This window comes from Andrena cerasifolii, chromosome 3 (genome assembly GCF_050908995.1).
Source record: "Andrena cerasifolii isolate SP2316 chromosome 3, iyAndCera1_principal, whole genome shotgun sequence".
In the NCBI taxonomy this organism is placed as follows: domain Eukaryota; kingdom Metazoa; phylum Arthropoda; class Insecta; order Hymenoptera; family Andrenidae; genus Andrena; species Andrena cerasifolii.
Genome location: NC_135120.1, coordinates 16,365,737 through 16,379,530, shown reverse-complemented (window position 1 = coordinate 16,379,530; position 13,794 = coordinate 16,365,737). Strand labels below are relative to the sequence as shown.

The 13,794-nt window shown below is 37.0% G+C and overlaps 2 protein-coding genes and 1 long non-coding RNA gene across 5 annotated transcripts; 2 read left to right on the top strand and 1 right to left on the bottom strand.

Moving 5' to 3' along the window:
- The first annotated feature begins 700 nt into the window (after positions 1-700).
- On the top strand, positions 701-4,087 carry Ncm (pre-mRNA-splicing factor nucampholin). Of its 3 annotated transcripts, XM_076807873.1 has the most exons (3): positions 754-771; positions 905-970; positions 1,694-4,087. In XM_076807873.1, the coding sequence occupies exon 3, from the start codon at positions 1,701-1,703 to the stop codon at positions 3,846-3,848; it is 2,148 nt and encodes a 715-aa protein (XP_076663988.1). In that variant the 5' UTR covers positions 754-771; positions 905-970; positions 1,694-1,700; the 3' UTR covers positions 3,849-4,087. The 3 variants fall into 3 exon arrangements, with proteins under 3 accessions (XP_076663987.1, XP_076663989.1, XP_076663988.1); XM_076807872.1 differs by having other exon boundaries at positions 701-970; XM_076807874.1 differs by lacking the exon at positions 905-970 and having other exon boundaries at positions 709-860.
- LOC143366660 (uncharacterized) lies at positions 3,912-4,528 on the bottom strand. The gene is made up of 2 exons (XR_013084781.1): positions 4,403-4,528; positions 3,912-4,322 (listed from the first exon to the last, which is right to left on the bottom strand). It is a non-coding gene; the product is annotated as an uncharacterized LOC143366660 (long non-coding RNA).
- A 463-nt stretch (positions 4,529-4,991) lies between these two features.
- LOC143366652 (uncharacterized) lies at positions 4,992-13,547 on the top strand. Its single transcript, XM_076807875.1, has 3 exons — positions 4,992-8,035; positions 8,249-8,481; positions 8,575-13,547. The coding sequence occupies exons 1-3, from the start codon at positions 6,944-6,946 to the stop codon at positions 9,380-9,382; spliced, it is 2,133 nt and encodes a 710-aa protein (XP_076663990.1). The 5' UTR covers positions 4,992-6,943; the 3' UTR covers positions 9,383-13,547.
- The last annotated feature ends 247 nt before the right edge of the window (positions 13,548-13,794 follow it).

Sequence of the window (13,794 nt, the reverse complement as noted above, 5' to 3'; positions counted from 1 at the left end):
AGAATTTTTTAATTCAATTCAACACATTGAAATATAAATTATAGAATTGCAAAATTTAACCCGTTAATTTAACTGCTACTTCATTACTAGGTGCATATATAATCATCGAATTACTTTTATTATTCATGTTTTAAATATTTACGATTTAAAAATAACAGTTGTATTCTATATAATATCTGGCCCGGTTTCTACTATATTTATTGTTCAATAAAGGCACTCGTTTTCAAAATATATATATTATTTTTGATTTTCAGTAATTTCCTTTCGCAAAATAGGAAGTTTAGACATTATCCTTATTTAAATGTTATCGCCATGAATTCGTATTACTGGCACAAATTTTGAATACAGCATTCATAATTTAAGAAGCAGCTCCTATAGCAGACAATGAATTCTTAAAATTAATTTTTATTATAAAAAATGGATTAAATTGTAATTAAAATAACGTTCTCCCGCCAAAAATTGTCTCTCTTATGTTTTCCTTTATTTATTCTTTAGTTTTCTAATCTTAACTTAATTATTCACACGCCAAAATGTGGATAAATCTTAATTAAATGTATTTACAGTTACCAACTTTTTAACTTTTTAAGAGCATGCAGTGTTGAAGTATTTTAGAAAATACCACCTATGAATAGCCATTAAATATTTATTATAAAAATACTGCTTAATACGTAATAATCTTGCCCTATGCGTTCGCAAAACCCTGCCCACTTTTAACCAATACAATACCTGACGAATTCCGTTTTGGTGGCAGGACGCATGAACGCTTCGTTTGTAAATGTCATTTACTGTTTTGTGTGTAATCAAATGCTTTATGCATTTTAGCAATAATAACAGTTAATAAAGTAAATAAGTGACAAAAAGTGAGTAATCACGAAATGAATATTAGTTGCCCATACTTTTTCAGGTTAACTCACACGAGAAACTAAGTAAATAAGAATTCCTAGAGCCATTACTGTGTTTGTTAATCAAGGTAAGAAAAAAGTATTTTACGATTATTATTGTTTTACATTATAGGAGTAAATAGGTTTATTTTTTGCTTTTCGGCCTCAAAATGGGGTTACTTGTGTTATGCGTGTAAGTGTTTCTGGGACTGTTAACTCAAGATTGCGCTTTCGTTTGGACTTCTTCCTTCATCTTGTTCTTCTTTTCTTCTCCTTCTTTCTATTTCCATTTCTTGGATATCCATCATTTTTTGCTCGTAGTATGAGTCTCTCATTTCCTCTCATTTCGACTTTTTCTCTGCTTTTCACTTCCCTTGTATCCATCTCTCCATCCCCATTTTTCTGGAAATTATACCCTAAGTATTTGAACTCCTTTACTTCTTTCAGACTGTGCCTCTGCCAGCCCCATACTTCTCTCTTCTTCTTTCCTCATCCTTTATGGAAAATCAGCACCTTTGATTTCTGTGCGTTCAGTTGCAACCCTTTCCTTTCAAGGTATTTTCCGAATCTTTGTATCATGTCCTTAAGATCCTTTGGTTCATTTGCTAGTAACGCTATATCGTCCGCATAATTGTTTTCTATTATATAAAATAGATATTTAGAATAAATCAGAAATTAGATTTTATGTATATTTATTGTTTGTAATGATAAAGGATATAAAACGCTTGGGAAAAATATCTGTATAAAATTATTAGTATTCAAAGGGACACAGAAATTATTTAAAAGGTAAATATACTCCATTCGCTTTTCAGTCACAAAATGAAGCGATCACATTCTAGAAGGGACAGAGATGACTATGACCATCGTAGACACCGTTCACGAGATCGACATTATTACAGTGAAAGGTACAGTAAAAGATATGAGGAATATAGACGAAACTATGATTCGGAAGAACCGTATACGGACCAACGATCTTATGACCGACACGATTCGAAGAGATTGAGAGAACGTCAGAAAGAGAACAGAGGGAAGCAAGAAAAAGAGAAAGTTTTAGACAAAGAGATGGAGAAGAAACAAGAAACAAATCCCTCTAAGGAGATAATAGAAAGACAAAATCGGACAGTTGACTTATTAACGTCAAGAACAGGCGGTGCTTATATTCCACCTGCGAAATTACGTATGATGCAAGCCGAAATTACTGACAAATCAGGAGCCGCGTATCAACGTATTGCGTGGGAAGCCTTAAAGAAGTCGATACACGGTCATATTAACAAAGTTAACGTTAGTAATATTGGACTTATAACTCGGGAGCTTCTAAAAGAAAATATCGTTAGAGGTAGAGGTTTACTCGCTCGATCCATAATACAAGCTCAAGCAGCATCGCCGACCTTTACCTCTGTTTACGCAGCTCTCACTGCAATCATCAATTCCAAATTTCCCAACATCGGGGAATTAATACTAAAACGTCTTGTAATACAGTTTAAACGTGGTTTTAGAAGGAATGACAAACCTCTTTGCATATCGTCTGGCACGTTTATAGCGCATTTGGTAAATCAGAGAGTGGCGCATGAAATTTTAGCTCTAGAAATCTTGACTTTGCTGGTAGAAACCCCGACCGACGATTCTATAGAAGTAGCGATTGCATTTCTAAAAGAATGTGGTATGAAACTAACCGAAGTCTCTAGAAAGGGTATTGAAGCTATATTCGAAATGTTGAGAAACATATTACACGAAGGGCAGTTGGATAAAAGAGTCCAATACATGATTGAAGTTATGTTTCAAGTCCGAAAAGACGGGTTTAAAGATCACGAAGCTGTTCCGGATGAACTTGATCTTGTCGAAGAAGAAAATCAGTTTACGCATCTAGTAACATTAGACGAAGCGACTGATTCCCAAGACATATTAAACGTTTTCAAGTTTGATGCGGAATATGTGATTAATGAAGATAAATATAAGCAATTGAGTAAAGAAATATTAGGTTCAGATATTAGTGGATCAGAAAGCGAAGAAGATGACGACGAGGAAAGTTCGGATGAAGATAGTAGTACCGCTGTGGGGGAAGGAAAGGAAGATGTAATTGTAGATAACACAGAAACTAATTTAACAGCTCTTAGGAGAACAATTTATTTAACAATCCATTCTTCGCTTGATTTCGAAGAATGCGCGCACAAATTGATGAAAATGCAGCTGAAACCTGGCCAGGAAACTGAGCTCTGCCATATGTTTCTAGATTGTTGCGCAGAAATGAGAACATATGAAAAATTTTTCGGGCTCCTAGCTGGCCGGTTTTGTGCTATCAATAAAATGTACGTTACACCGTTTGAACAGATCTTTCGGGACTCGTATCATACGATACATCGTTTAGACACAAATAAATTACGCAATGTGTCGAAATTTTTTGCCCATTTGCTATTTACCGATTCTATATCGTGGGAAGTATTATCTTGTATAAAATTAACCGAAGAAGACACGACAAGTTCAAATAGGATATTTATTAAAATCTTATTCCAAGAACTTTCCGAGTATATGGGGCTGTCCAAACTTAATCAACGCGTTAAAGATGTTACGTTGCAACAAGCGTTTGAAGGATTATTTCCCAGAGATGATCCAAAAAATACTCGTTTTGCTATCAACTTTTTTACATCTATTGGTTTAGGTGGACTTACAGATGATTTAAGAGAGCACTTAAAATCTCATCCGAAGCCTACGATAATACCTCAAGTAGAACAGAAGGATGAAGTCGTATTAAATTCTGGGGAATCGTCCGTTGACTTGAATTCGAGTACATCGTCATCTTCGTCGTCATCTAGTAGTTCAAGTTCGGACGATTCCAATTTATCTTCAGAGGAAGAGATACCGAAAGAAAAGAAGAAATCACGAAAGAAGAGGAAAAAGAAGCAAAGTACGAAAGAAAATAAGAAGAAACATAAAAAGAAAGAAAAGCGCAAAATTAAGAAATCTAAATAGAATTTATACATACATATATAGAACAACTTTTCATGTGACAAATAATGAATAAATCTTTTCCTCTTTCAAGGATGTTATTCTTCTGTAAATCATATATTCGGAAGACACACGCAAACATATTGTACATTAAGAAAAGCATTTAAATGCTCGATGTTATAAATATGTACCCATTATTATTTACCATACTGTAAAGTTCTTCAAACGCCACTTATTTTGAATAAATATATTTTTATCAACGAGTTTTTAAGTCTGGGAAAATTCATATTTCCTGCATCTATCACAAATTGATAGATAACTTTTAGTAACTAGAACATAATTTCAACAGGATTATATAACGAATGTGATTTGAAAATATGTGATCATACGTGGAAATTAAAAGGAGTGCCTTGTCTCAGTTTAACGACGTAGAAACAGTTAATTTAATGCACTTTTTGCTTCTAATGCATAGTAAGCAGGACGTTCGTTTTGTTCACCCTATAAATAAACATAAAAACCTATGACGATCGCATTTAGAGCAGCATATAGAATATCATAACAGAAGTGCGTCTATATACGCAATAATCAGTTTAAAATGTTCGGAATACTTTAATCTACAAAGATTCATTTATCTTTTAATGCCTCTCATAAACTATGCCACTTTTGTTTGAACCATTGTTCCCTAGAGATAATAATATTGATGTATCAGCATAAATCAAGGTGGTAAGGTCAAGTATATCGCCTTGTACGCGCTTTATCAAATAATACATCATTCCAATACATTCTCGCTGGGTCCCTGTTATTTTCATTGTGCTATCTACCGTTAATAGTTAACGGAAGCTAAGGATCATAAAAGATAATTTCATGAATTTTACTCGGAGAGTGAACTGTTTGTCGCGTAAACGAGAGTGAAAATAAACAATCACCATCACACAACGGCAGCGTAATGTGCCTGATGGGTCAAGCTTGCCCTGACAATGAACGCGGAATAGATGCGCATCTATCAATGTGGGTGTAGGCTATTTTGACGGGAAGATCACGTGATTAAATACTCAGCCGTCGCCACCACTCTGCCACCAGTACTGTCGTCGACTCGTCGCCTGACCAGACCGACACTATGCCATGACCCGTAGATGCGCAGACTCGCCATTCTACATCTATCGGATGCGAGCATTGCGAGTGCGGTCTACGCGAGATCTTCTGTTACACGCATGTATACTTGTATCAGCGCACACTGGCTTGATTGTACGAGGGAGTACGATAGAGAGGCGAAGCTGGTAACGTAGTAGACTGAGTAGCGCGGTAGGAGGCCAAGCGTAATGCTGGCTTGGTGGAAGTAGCGGGTGTTGAAAAGGGGTATAGTGAACTTCGATCGACGACGTGATACTTGTGAAGGAGATCGAAGACGTGTGGAATTAACTCTATGCCATCGGAGCAGCATGTGCGTGCTAGGCGGTGCTGCGTATACTCGTGCGTACATAAAATCCTGTGCAATTAATAGTGTAACGCTGTGCACGTTTACGAGAGTACACAGCGATACGCGGCCTCTTTAAGAGCACTGTGCTATCCCCCCTTGTGTTTACATACACGTACGTGCCCGCGGGCACGCGTGTGTGCGTGTGCAAAAAGGAAGAAAAGAAGAGGCAAGGTGGAGTATTTGTACCAGAAAAAGACATACTGGAGGTGGGAGAGGAGGGAGGGAGGAGAAGGAGAATACACACGCAAGCAATCGACGAAACGTCTTGCCATGAGAAACGCAAGTACACGCACCAGTGTTCGGCGGTGCTAATATCACGTATCGGCGACGGATGACCGAGGTGCGGACAATTCGCTCGATATCACGCCGCCTCCCGTTGGCGCGGTGCAATGTGATCGAAAATATGCGTATCTTTTCGAGTGGCTCCTCGCTTTTCGGTTCGCGTGCGATCGATACGTCACTTGGCCGCGATGTGCTGAGGCGATCCGGTGGTCGGCAATGCCGCTCGTGACGGTGGTAATGCCCATCGATCGAACGTATCATCGATTCGATTACTGTTGTGACAAATAGCATAACTGCATATTTAGCCCTTTTCGTCATCGTCGTTCCTACGGCGGCAACGACGACAGCGGTGTCGGTGGTGTCGGGTGGTAGTGACAGTGGCGACGACGGTGGCGGCGAGTACGGCGGCAGCGGCCGCGACAGTGGTGGTAGAAATAGCTGTAGCAGTGGCGGTCGAATGGCGGTCGCGGTGGCGATCGCGATAGCGACGGTAGCGACGGTAGTAACGATAAATATCGGAGGCACCGACGACAGAAACGACGGCCAGTGATAACGACGTCCGCGAAACAATGAGTATGCACTACCCGATGAAATCCACCGTATTAAAATAACATGATAGATGGAAAAATATGCGAGGGGAACCAGCAAGAGGTAGAAAGAGAAGAGCTGGCTGCGAATATAGTCGCGTTTCCTGAATGTTCGCTAGGAGAATCCGCGAGCAAATAGAGTGGATAAATGTAAATTTTAAAACAGCGAGAACGTCCCGAGTTAAGTTCGTTTACAGTGGCGGTACATCGTCCCTCTCTCTGTCTCTATTTCTCTCTCTCTCTATCTATCTCTCTCTTTCTCTCTCTCTGTCTCTCTTCTTTTTTCTTAAGTATATCTGCGTGTGCATTCGTTTAGAGAAAAAGAACGAATTATCATGTGCATGGAAGCGACGTTGCGATGGACAATAGACTGTGGATAATAGTCGGAATTCGGATCGTTGTGTTAAACGTAACGTTACAGCAAAAGGGACAGACTTAGAGAAAGACACATGAACGGGTTAAGCGTGTACTCGTCTCGCGTGCCAAAAGAAAAGCAACGGGATATAACAACGCATCGTCTGGGATGAATACTTCATATTTTTCCTCGCCAGTGATAATTTTCTCCGACACAGCCGTAAACTTGGACTAAATGAGTGACACTTCGACTTAACCGTCGCAAAATGAACGCGCGTGGGTTTTCTATATCATAGGTGTGAATACACCTAAAGCAAGGATCACACAAAATAACGTGGTATGTTACGATTTATCTCAGAGATTTCGTACAACGATAGAACTCCCTGTCTTCTCGAGTTATTCTGCATACGACACAAATAATGGAGACGCTATTGCCTGGCAATACAAATAGTCAATCATATAGCCCACAACTGAAGACAGTTTTAAAGACATATCAGCTGTCCGCTGTAAAAAGCTTACAGGGTCCAAGTTCGGCCCTGCTTGGTATGGACTGCAAGAGTCTATTACAGGAACAGGCACCTTGTTATTCTCCCTCCGGCCGATCTGGTAGCTGCGCCATCGATTCAGTGTCGGAGCAAGTTTCCGTGAAAGATATTGAAAAGGATAATCCGTCGGCGACACCTATTATTTCGTGCAAAAGTCACAAAGCTGATCAACCGCTCGAAGACTCCGACGAGGATCCCCAGTTGGAGCGTTCGAAGAACATTTGCGAAAAGAGAGAGCTGGAGTTCCAGATACCCATCTTAACCGCGCCTGATCAAAGCTGCTCGGAGAGATGCGAGACAATTTTAGAGGGTGAAAGGATATCCTGTTTTGTTGTAGGAGGCGAGAGGAGGTTATGTTTACCGCAGATTTTGAACACAGTCCTGCAAGACTTCTCCCTTCAGCAGATCAATCAGGTCTGCGACGAATTACAAATTTACTGCTCGCGATGTACGCGCGATCAGCTGGAGGAGCTTAAGCATTCGGGGATTCTGCCGCGTAACGCTCCTTCCTGTGGCCTTATTACACAAACAGACGCAGAAAGGCTGGTCAGTGCTTTGCTTCTAAGGACAGAATCGTGCGATCCCCCTCAGATTGGCAATCAAGACAGCATTGAAAAGAAAGTGTGTACGGAGAACGATAACAATGAAGAATCCGTTGAGAAATTCAAAGTGTACCATGAGTGTTTCGGCAAATGCAAAGGCATCTTCGATGCGAGTTTGTTCGAATCCGACGATTCAGTGTGCATAGAGTGTATAGAATGTGGCTGCCAATTCTCGCCGCAACGTTTTGTTAGACACGCTCACAGGTCACTCGAGAACCGCACCTGCCACTGGGGTTTCGATTCTGCAAACTGGCGGTCGTATCTGTTGCTTTCACGGGATCAAGAACATTATAATAAATCGCTTGCTCTGTTTAGAGAGTTGAAGGAGAAGCACCTTACGTTAAACTCGAAACGAAAATTGGAGGTATTATATTTTCTCTTCTTGTGTTCTTCGTATTTCCTTTAATTAACGAGGCTCTCAATTCTTGGCTGTTTGCGTAGATAATTTCGAGTACAAAAGTAATGAACGTGACGTAATTGAAAATCGCCCATTAATTAAAATTATAATTTGATAATATTTATTCTATATTGAAACATGAACAGAATAGAAAGGAGAAAATAAAGAACCCTTTTCCAGTTGCGGCATGATTCAGAAAAATTGGCTAAACGAATTAGAAGAGAAATAGGAAAAGATGAATGTCCAGCAATGTATAACGGAAATGGCTTAGGCATGTATCATCCTGTATCTCAGGTAGCTAATGCGACTGATCCATATCTACAAATGCAATGGGCAGTTTTTGAATTAGCAGCTAGAGGAGCATCGGCGTTTAGACCTTGGAATACTACGAGTACTTGCAAACACAAAGATAAGTAAGTAATGATAAATATATCTAGAGTATTAACACACGAGGTGTTTAGTAAATCCTAATGTTTTATAATAAACGCATTATTCTTTGTAAATAGTTCATCATTGGTGCCTGCGTACCTTAGTCGAGGTCCACCTGTACTACAACATCCGGAACGGGTGGTTCCTCTTTCCGAGTGCAAGCGTTTCGAACCACATTTTCAACCGAATGTAGCCTTAGCACCTATACCCGCACCATCAGTGCCTGTAGTACTTCCACCGTCTGCTCATCATCAACGACGACATCGTCACGAACATAAACGCTATAGCCATCACTTATCAAGCTCTAACGAGAAAAAGGAACCTCCGTCAGACAGCGTGAAGCTCGAGAAAACATCCCCGACTTGTGGGTCTGGCGTTGACACTTATTCCGAATTCCCTTCTTACACACCTGGAAGCAATCAGAAAGAATTGCCCGAGAAACGTAAGAACGAAGTGGGCGCGGAAGAAGAGGAAAGTAGTGCCGCGGTGACATCCTCAACAGTGAGTATAGAACCACCTTCTGCAGAAATTGGAACCTCTTCCCTGGAAAGTGATTCCGATTCGGAAGGGACAGCAGCGATAGATTTGGAAGAAAGATTACTGGCACTGGAAGTACCGCAAGATGTTCTAGAACTGGCCCGGCGTATAATTTCCGAGAATGCACAATTACGGCGTCACCGACGTTCGGATGCACGTGAAATATCTCGATTGCGCAATCAGCTGCAAATTCAGCAACAACAGTCGTCTAATGATAGTGATAAGAAAGAGGAACCGGCGAACGCAAGTGCAGCGGATAGTACGGAAGGTAGTGAAGAAACGGAAGCTATATTGCCAGCAAATAATAATGAGTCTGAACCTGTTGCTCTAGCAGTTAGTAATGAATAAAATCAGTGATTAGAGTTTTTTAAATTATTTCATACAAAACTGCTCAGAAATTTTTTGCGACGCTCATCTTTTGGCCAGATAGGCGTGCATTAAATTTAGTACTAGCTATAATGATAACGATAAAAAAATTCTAAACGAATAAAAACTGTTTAGGTTATGTGATATATAGAGAGCCTTTGACGTTATAACAGTTAATTTGAAGTTTTTATTGTATTCATACTTCATTCTGTCGGTTTTAATTGAAATCGAAGTGTAGATATTGTAATATATGGAAAAGCAAGATAAGTTAACCAAAATTTACCATGCCATTTAATGATTATACTCAACAATCATTGCATAAGTTTCTCGTGCATATTAAATATGCATATACTACAAAGATTTTTTTTATGGTCATTTGTTTAATTGTAAAATTAAACGGCGATCAGAGAACAAGAGATTAGATTGCTTTCCATTTAATTTTTATAGTCATGATTGCATAATGTAAATACATTCAAGTATCATAGTTGTATGTTTATATTAATAACATTATCATGCAAAATATTGCTAAAGTACAAAAAACCTTTAGGTGCTATATTGTTACATTAGGAATGTTCTAAGCATAAATCTAGGTGTATTTCACCAGTTCGTACTATACCATAACATCAGACACCTTGATTATGTTTTAGTTAATATATAGTATCTTTATAGCTTTGGAAGCGAACGAAAAATTCTATTTCTCGCTATTAAACTCGAGTCGAGTGATTATTTATAAATAAAGTAAACGGGCTATTTAAACATTTTAAAAATGGCAAATTTATTATTCGCGTGATATTACAGGGAACCGCAAACAGTTTAACTTATATAAAAGAATTTACTAATGTTTTTGTACATTGGTTAATTCCTCCATTATTTTCTAACAGGTAACTAATTCCAGTCTCTTGAAGTTAGATTTATTGTATTGTGAACACAGCTAAAATAAGAATGGAATGAATGTTGTCTTATTAAATACGTGCGGTACTGCGTTATGTGTACTTTTGTTTCTTGTTTCTTTATTCTCTTGCAATGTTGTGTAATATCCCCTGGTAATAACGGATCTTGTATATGATTTTTAATTTTTAGCACGAATGCTATAGCACGCGAGACTGCTGTAGTAAAATGATTATATAGAATTATGATACTTTTGGTATTAATATTTATTTGAAACATTGTATCTACATATCATTTTAGTTGTATTTAAAATTTGAAAAAATATCCAACCCTGTGGGTCGTGAAATTTTAAATGTGATTTATTGAAACTACTTTTACATGATCGAAAGTTAATTTTTATGATGTAATCAATACTTGTAGGGGATTCTGGAACAAAATTATGAGCACAACCTTGACTTTTATTAAACGTTACTCTCATTTCTGCTCACTATTACGGCGTGTACACGCAATAATAGAATAAAATACATCTTTTGAATTATCTATACAAAACCAACACCGATTTAGAGACATACCTAGATACACACTAGATATGTAAGAGTAAGAAAACATAAATACGGAAATATATAAAGATATAAATATATATATGCATATAAATAATTATGTAATATATATTTATATTTGTATGTATCTTTTACATTTTTTTTTTAAACTTCATTGATCCTTGTGATTTCGGCTACTCGTTTAATCTCTCGAATCTTTCGTCACCGTTTTGTTTATTATATCTCGCAATATGTGAAATTAGTATCTATACATGGATTCCTTGTGCTTGAATGAAATCTTTTTAGGAATTCGATGTACCATTAATTATTGAAGACTAATTACAAATTCCAAATGTATAAAATATTTTAAAAGTTAAAAATATTGGAAAGGTTGTTTTGTAAGCTTTAAAAGCTTTTTGTATTGGGTACATATTAGAAATATGATATAAATCTAACACGTATTTACATATTATAGCAAAAGGAAAAGTTAGCGACTATAAATTTGTGTATTTGAAATATACATATACAAATATTTCGAGACTGCTTCGAAGATCTCTTATCATATACATTTTTCTAACATAACAAGAGTGTCAGTAATTCTTGTATCACATCAAAGCACACAAGAAATTTCCATTCTCAATTTTATTATTCGTAACGCTCACTTTTTAACCAAAGTGAACGACGAGTTTTCAAAGCAATCCGTTAGATGGTGAAATTGAAGGTGTATCATATAATTGATTACGTAGGGTAAATTGCATCCATTATTATACTCCATATAACATTTGGTCAATATATATAATGACATATATACGTTACATCATATTGTTATAATAATATAAACATCCCACCTAAGGTGAAGAATGTAATAATTTATATAATTTTCATACACACTCAGTTTATTATAGATATATATATAGAGAGAGAGAACATGTCGTAAATAGTACGTGTACGGTTTGCAAGCATACAACTCGGTTTTCAATATATTTGAGATCTGCATATAAAGTTTCGATGAATCATGTAACTGCCATGACTTAAAGATGTATTTTCATTTCGAATGGGTGATGTATATTACGTTAAAATGGGAAATTACAAATAAACACATAATATGCGACGTCTGACTTTATTAAAACATCTATGCACGATGATACGCGACTCGTTGATGTGGACTTCGTTCGTTCGAATAAACAACTACCTGCCAAACGGCTTTTACTTGACTAGAGCAAATTTTTATTAGAAAACGAAAAGCAAAAAAAAAAAACAATGTTATCGTGTGTTTCGTGAATTAGAAAAATCGTTATTGTTGTTAATATATTTAGTTCGACTTGAGAGAGAAAAAGAGAGTCGCGAGCAGTAGCTAATACAATTATTAAGTACATTATTAAAGCACGTGCGCTCAAAACATTCTACGCAGATTAGAGATGCGTACTGTAATACGTTTAATACTTAAAAACTCGTTCGATTTTCATTTCGAACGGGTAGGCTATTAATAGGATTCCCTGGCTCGCGTTGCAAGTAGAAAATATGAAATACTAATCGAACGAGTTTCAAGCTCTTGTTTACCACGTGCGTGTCTATGAATCAGAATTCAAGAAAATAAACTATTGAGTGAAAGATAAGGCGTTCGCTGCGCTAAATATTTGCGCGCGACGAAACATCATCCCATGAAAATATGTTTTATACAATTAGAAGACTTTATTACGTTGCTTCGTCGGCGAACTTAATATAATAATTATAGCGTGCCTGTTCGTTTCGATGATCTCGTGTAGGTACACCATAGAGTATGGCTTTGAAGCCCTCCTTTCCAGATTCGGTTCAATGATAAGGCAAAGTATCTCGAGAGGAAAATCACTGCAACGAATTTTGATTCATCCATAAACTAAGCAATACACGAAAGGTAGCTGGCTAATTTAAAACGGGCTAGTGGTAAAACGATTTGTATTTACCGGGGACGTGGTGCGTACATTGTACCAATGCAGAAGTGTGTCGACATCCGGCTGCAAGTCTTTTCGAGCACACTGTCAATAGTTTATTTTCTTAATTAACACAATTTGTCCCGCGACAGGCGAAATAATAGATTTCGAGCGAATGTGTTTCATAATTACGTAGAGATATTGTTAAGGGATGGAGCGTTAAATATACAAATAGCAAGTGCAATGTGAAAGTACAAAATTTAACCTTTCGTTTGAATTTTGTATATTCTACAGAGAGAAAAAGAAAGGAAGGGATATTATACGAATAGCTTCTCCGATATTCTAAATTCCACTAGCTGTAAGAATTTCGAGAATCTTTTACAGAATCTTTACAATGTGTAAGACCATGTCCCTGATAACGTACTTATGTAGCGTTGGATTTTTTAATAATATTCTCTAACAATAAAAAATAAATAATAAAAAAAAAACACGGGCGGTTTGAAACGATTTAACGTTATACAGTTTTCTAATCGCATTAACATTGTCCGGGATTTTTGTATGATATCGAATATCTGTATTCGAACGACGAACTCCATATTATTATGGATCGGTATATAACGAGATATTAAGTAGCTCCACCAGTAGCGGTCTGATTGATCTTTGGCATAATTGTAGAGTAATATGTACATATAACTATTTAAAAAGAAAAAATACTCATTGTTGAATATACATGAGGAAAACTGTTATAGATAAGGCTATTATCGTCATTTATATTAATTGAAATAATAAACGACATTTCGATTAAAATAAGACCCCTCCATATTTCTGCATCGATTATTTTCGATAAGATAAACCATCTACGAAATAATATTGTCGGTACATAAGACGTACAATTATTATCAGATCACTTATTTATTTATATTGTTGTATATGTCCTTACTTTTGTTTAATTAAGTATATGCAGCATTTTGTAATTGATTTTTTTCCATATACAAATTTGCTGAATCAATCATACTTTGCGAAATAATGTCCGCGTCGGGATATTTAAAATTATATT